The sequence below is a fragment of the Balaenoptera borealis genome (genome assembly GCF_965194805.1).
Source record: "Balaenoptera borealis genome assembly, chromosome: 4".
Lineage (NCBI taxonomy): Eukaryota > Metazoa > Chordata > Mammalia > Artiodactyla > Balaenopteridae > Balaenoptera > Balaenoptera borealis.
In genome coordinates, this window is record NC_138861.1 from 28,339,799 (window position 1) to 28,345,798 (window position 6,000).

General features: G+C 39.0%; 1 protein-coding gene across 2 annotated transcripts in view; it reads left to right on the plus strand.

The window, feature by feature from the left end:
• The window catches only part of MTTP (microsomal triglyceride transfer protein), a 56,403-nt gene extending 53,059 nt beyond the window's left edge, over positions 1-3,344 (plus strand). For both annotated transcript variants that reach the window (XM_082390980.1, XM_082390979.1), the window contains exons 18-19: positions 294-464; positions 1,976-3,344. In XM_082390980.1, the coding sequence (XP_082247106.1) occupies positions 294-464; positions 1,976-2,147 (343 nt within the window). In that variant the 3' untranslated portion in view covers positions 2,148-3,344. The remainder of the gene's footprint in view (positions 1-293; positions 465-1,975) is intronic.
• The last annotated feature ends 2,656 nt before the right edge of the window (positions 3,345-6,000 follow it).

Below are 6,000 nucleotides of genomic sequence, written 5' to 3' on the forward strand. Positions count from 1 at the left end.
TTTCATCATGGCTCTTGGTATGCCCATACCAAACATTAATGTCTGATAGACATTTCATTCCCACATCTAGAACTGAAGGCTGGGGGAGGACTCAGGAGTAGGGCAAAACTTCACTGCCCAGTTGCTGGGATAAACCAGTTCCTGGTTACCAACAGAATTCTAAGCACATTTAGGTCACCTATTAGTCCCTTAAGTGTTTCTTTCCATTTATCAGCATGAGAAATTCAGACACTGTGGTCTGTTAGTTCAGCTCAGTTAAATGTGATTAACAGCTTATTTTGCTCAATTCTTAGGGTAGCTGTGGTGATAACGGGTGACATCACAGTGGACTCCTCTTTTGTGAAAGCCGGCCTGGAAATTGGTGCGGAAACGGAAGGAGGCTTCGAGTTTATCTCCACGGTGCAGTTTTCTCAGTACCCTTTCTTAGTGTGCCTGCAGATGGACAGGGATGGAGTTCCGTACAGGTGAGAAGCAGTGCTTATGGAATGTTCCAGGGCCAGCCCCAGTTCACCAGGAACTTGCTCCCAGTTTTGAGCATTCCATTACAGAAATTAAAGGAAAATGGTAAAAACCCAGTGAAACATGACTTTTCTTTAAATGAGTAAAAGAATAATTGATAAGACTAAAAAAAAAAAAGTTAGTTTCTAGGATACCAAGAAACTGTAATGACTAGTTCATTTGATTCTGGAGATAATATCGTATTCTAGCCCAGAAATAATTTATCAAGGCAACAAAGGGATTTGATTTACCGTAAGAATTGCCACACAGTTTCAGCAAAAACACTAGATGCATATTTACTATCAGCTATCTTCACAGTTGTCTCTTGGACAGAAAGTTCGAAACAGAACATCTGACAATAATTTACCATGGTTTAAGAGCCCAAATGAATCACAATTTTTAGGTAATCCATACAACAGCAACTTGACCTGGTTTAAGTTTTGGCTCAAGCTTAAGATTTTGGGATTTTGAATTTATAAAAAAAAGGCTTTTAGTAGAGTACTTAGTGTCCCAGAAACTAAATATATAAGTGTCCATGTAGTTTTCCCAACACCTTATCCACTCCAGAGCTTTTCATTTACACTGTGCCCTTTGAATTTTGTAACAATTATTGTAATAATACTATAGTGAGGAAGTAGGGTGCTTCGGGTCTAGGGAGCACTGACTTTTCTGTAGTGGGTGTAGAGGTCGCCTTGACGTGCACGCTTAACCATGAAGGGAACCTGTATACTTAAAACAGAGAGCCATGTTTTACATTATCTCCTTTGATAAGTAGGCCAGAGTTAAGCACCTTCTTTATTTATTTTTTTATTTCATGATCCATTGAAGGAATACTAGATGATGTAAGTACAAATATGAGCAGGTTACGTTTTTACAGAAGAAAAGACTGTAGATTATAGTACATTAAGCTGTTGCTAATTTATTAACTCATGTCTAGAATAAACCTCCATTAATACATTTTAGAAAATCAACCTTCCAGTGGTCAAAATGCAGTGACCAGCAGCCCAGGCACAAGGCTAACTGGTTAGGTTCCACATTTCACTTGGGCCAGGGCTCTGGGGATGTTTCTTTCCCTGTCAGCATTCTCAGCTTAAATCCAGTTGGATTTGCTCCTTTCTCAAAAGGGGAATACTCCAAAGGTGGGGCTCCTGGAATGAGGGTGGGGGACATAGCAAGGCCTACAAAGCTTAGCAGCATCTGCAGAAAGCTGAGAGACATTTGGTCCTTCATTCCAGAAGAATGAGTAGCAGCACTCCCATATCCCAGACATGTGAAGTGTATCTGCTGGTGTAAAAAGAAATGCGAAGAAAAAAATCACCCCATTCGTGGGAACGAAAGCTAGTCGTCTTTGGTACTCACATCCTTTCTCAAATGGCTTTGAAACAGAAGCTTCAAGTGTTCGCTCAATAACTTGGCTCTGACGGGTGTGGGGTGACTTTAACATGTGTGTAATTTTGTTATTATTGTTCTTATGCAGGCAATTTGAGACAAAGTATGAAAGGCTGTCCACAGGCAGAGGTTATGTCTCTCGGAAGAGAAAAGAAAGCCTAGTAGCGGGATCTGAATTCCCGCTGCACCAGGAGAACTCTGAGATGTGCAAGGCGGTGTTTCCTCCTCAACCAGAGAGTAGTTCCAGCGGTTGGTTTTGAACCTGATGGCGCTGTTTCACTGGAATCCATCTCCCCGGCAGGGATACGATGTGACCTGCCTAAGTACTTGCCCTCTGGGAGCACAGTGTTTACATATTTACCTGTATTTAAGAGTTTTGTAAAAAGCAGTGAAAAACCTCACATAATTAAGCTTGGGCCTGAATCATTCAGTACTACCTACAGTGTCATTTTGAGCCAACCTATGTGACACTTTTAGTAGCATTCTTAGTTTTATTGTATCTCTCTCAAATCACATTTAGTACTATGAAAATAGTTCTGCCCTAAGAAGAAACTGTTGTTTGTAAAAAACAAGACACAGAGACACACATTCGGGAGAGCACAATTTTGTTTCAACAATTTTCAATCAATGTATATGAAGCCCTTGGTAGAACCTTACACAGCTTTTTTCTACGAAACATGCCCAATCAGGAAAAAACAGACCTTTTTTTTTTTTGGAGGGGGGAGCATGGAGGAAAGGGATAAGACCTTTAATGGCTTTTGTCAGCCATCTTCAAGAATTAATATTTATCTCTTCTGTTAGTTGTATTGAGTATTGAGGTAGGAGGCACACAGAATGAACCGTACCGTCTCTTCTTTCTGTTGGCCGTGTAGTCAGATCGCTAGAAGAAAGCTAATCAGTCCTCTGCCTTCTGCCCTACAAAAATGTCGGACTCAGCATATCAGAATTAGAAATATTAATATCAGGAACTCCATTTGATTTTTTCTTGTGCTTTATCTCTTTGAGACTATAATGTGGTCCACTGTCCTTTATAAGGGACATCCCCAAATGTTCATCATTTTATTTTTCACTCAATTGTTTTGTGGTGGAAGTTCCAGTCTGTTGGACTGCAGTCTACAAAAGCCAGAATGGCTGAGAGAATTCAATAATGCTTTGAGAACCTGATGGATTTGGACTTCTAAAAAATGAAACCAAGAAAAGAGTGTCTCTATTTGTACAAATTAAAAGAGCCATGTTAACCATTTTCAAATATTTACTAATAAAACAGATACATGTTTTGATAGCGACAGGCCCAAAACAGATAACAGGTGCTCACTTGTCCGTTACACACACACACACACACACGCACACACGCACACACACACACACACACACACACGGGAAGTTTAGCTAGCCCGCCACTAGTTGTAAATTTAAAATGATGTGTGATGAAATAAATATGTGGAATTCCTATTGAATTGCTTTTGTCTTCCATTACTTCGAGCACCATATTTCTATGTTCCTGCCACTTTCTGAGCCCAGACACATATACAGCTAAGCCTCTGAAGCTCTATAGAACAGGCCAGATGCTCTAATAGGTGGTCAGAACCCTTTGGAAAATACGCTATTGAAAATAGCAGCAGAAGCAGTCAGAAGCTCTTAAGGACCAGCAAGCTTAAAAACAAGCTCTAAGCCCAGTTTTTATAAAACTCTGGACCTGCACATGTATTGTTATGTTATTGAGAAGAGAAAAAGGAATAAAAACAGGAGGGTTTCGGGGGTCCTCTTGGTGGTGGTGGCATTGGCCTTGGAGGAAGTGTTCTGTAGAGATACTCATGCTGCAGCAAAAGCAAGTTGATCCAGGGCACTGAGCTGAAGATGCTGTGGGCTAAGGAACCTCATCCATGTGACACTTAGTAAATCACAGCTGCTTCTGTGATAATAACTTATTACGTAAAATAATAGCTTCCTTAAGAGTGATGAGTGCAGTGTCCTGGATATTACTGTTATGCTATTTCCCAACTGCTTATCTGCCTGGCTGAGTCGAATGTGGCCACTTATTTGGAGAATGGATGGTACTTACCAACTCTAACGTGCTCCAAAGAAAAAAGAAACCTGAAGCATAGAACAAACATTAACTCCTTTCTAGATAAATGAGACAGAAATTTAAGAGGAGCAGGGTGATAGTTCACATTTTATATGACATATTGGAGCCAGAAAGGCTTACCTGGCATCCTTATTGTTGACCTCTTCAACAGGTGTTGACCTGTTTCAAACACCAGTGTCCAGACGGCTGACTTTTGCAGAGATGGCTGTGTGGGAACTGCACGACCCTCTGGCATGAGCCCCTGTGCTCAGTCAGCCTCTTCTTGCAGACCTGAAGGATTTAGCCTCGCTGGTCTTCTACAAAGCGCTACTGTCATGCCCTGTCTCTCACAGAGGCACTGCCCATGGCAAGTTGCTCTCTGCTTCTTTGAACCTGACCACCTTCAAATACATTTTTAAAGCTAACACTTATTTAGCGCTTGTAAGGGTCAGGTATTTTTAAGCATTTTAAGTATATTAAAAATTATTTAACTTTCACAACCACCACATTTAACGGGGAGCGTTATTATGTCCATGTTGTAGACTGGCACTGTCCAATAGAAATATAATGTAAACACAGATAATTTTGACTTCTGTTTATAAATATAAACCTGCTTAAAAATAACCATAAATACAAATGTAGGTTTGTAATATAAATGTTAATAAATATAAACATAAGCAACTTTAAATTGCTAGTGGCCATATTCAAAAAGTAAACAGAAACAGGTGACATGAACTTTAATAATTTATTTTTAACCCACTATATCCAAAGTATTATCATATCAAATGGGATATTCTATTTTGGGGGAGAGGATTAGGTCTTGGAAATGTGATATATAATTTGCACCTATAGCACATCTCAATTTGGATTAGCTCATTTCAAGTGTTCAATAGCCACATATGGCTAATGGCTACTGAATTGGACAGCACAATTACAGATGGAGAAACCAGGGCACAGAAGACATTTAACTTACCCCACAGGAGACCTTTTCTCAGCTAGGAAATGGTAAAACTAGAATTCAAATATAAGCAGTCTTACCCCAGAATCTGCTCTCTGAATCCATTATATTTCCCAGATTGTTTGGGTTTTTTAAATTTGCTGCTAAAAGAATACAAATAGTAGTTATGAAAATGACAAGCCTGGAATAGTGGCTACAAAGCTTTAAGCTATGCTACAAAGTTCTGAGAGTCATTGCCCTTTCTCTGTAGTTCTAGGTCTCTTTCTCTGACAGCAACAGAAGTCCTTGTACACTCACAGGTCTTGACATTTTTCTTTGCCAAGGGTCCAGCTGATGGACATTTGGGTAGTTTTCACCTTTGGCTATTATGAATAATTCTGTTATGAACTTTTGTGTACAAATTTTTGTGTGGACATATGCTTTCATTTCTCTTGGGTATATACCCAGGAGTAGGATTGCTGGGTCAAATGGCAACTTTATGTTTAGCTGTTTAAGAATTGCCAGGTTGTTTTCTGAAGTGACTACACCATTTTATACTCCCATCAGCAGTATATGAGGGTTCTGATGTCTCCACATCCTCAACTACAATTTTATTATCTTTCTTTTTGATTATAACCAGCCTAGTGGATGTGAAGTTGTATCTCACTATGGTTTTGATCTGCATTTCCCTGATGACTAATGACGTTGAGCATCCTTCAATGTACTTATTAGCCATTACATATTATTACATCTTTTTTGGAGAAATGTTTCTTCAGATCCTTTGCCCTTTTAAAAATTGTATTATTTGTTTTTATTATTGAGTGGTAAGGGTTCCTTATATACTTGGGGTGTAAGTCCCTTATCAGATATATGATTTGCGAATATTTTTTTTCATTCTGTGCGATGTCTTTTCACTTTCTTGATAATGTCCTCTGAAGCACAAGAGTTTTAAATTTTGGTGAAATCCAAGTAATCTATTTTTTCTTTTGTTGCTTGTACTTTTGGTCATATCCAAGCAACCACTGCCAAATCCAAGGTCACAAAGATTTACCCCTATGTTTTCTTCTAATAGTTTCATAGTTTTAGCTTTAAGTTAAGTATTTGGTCTATA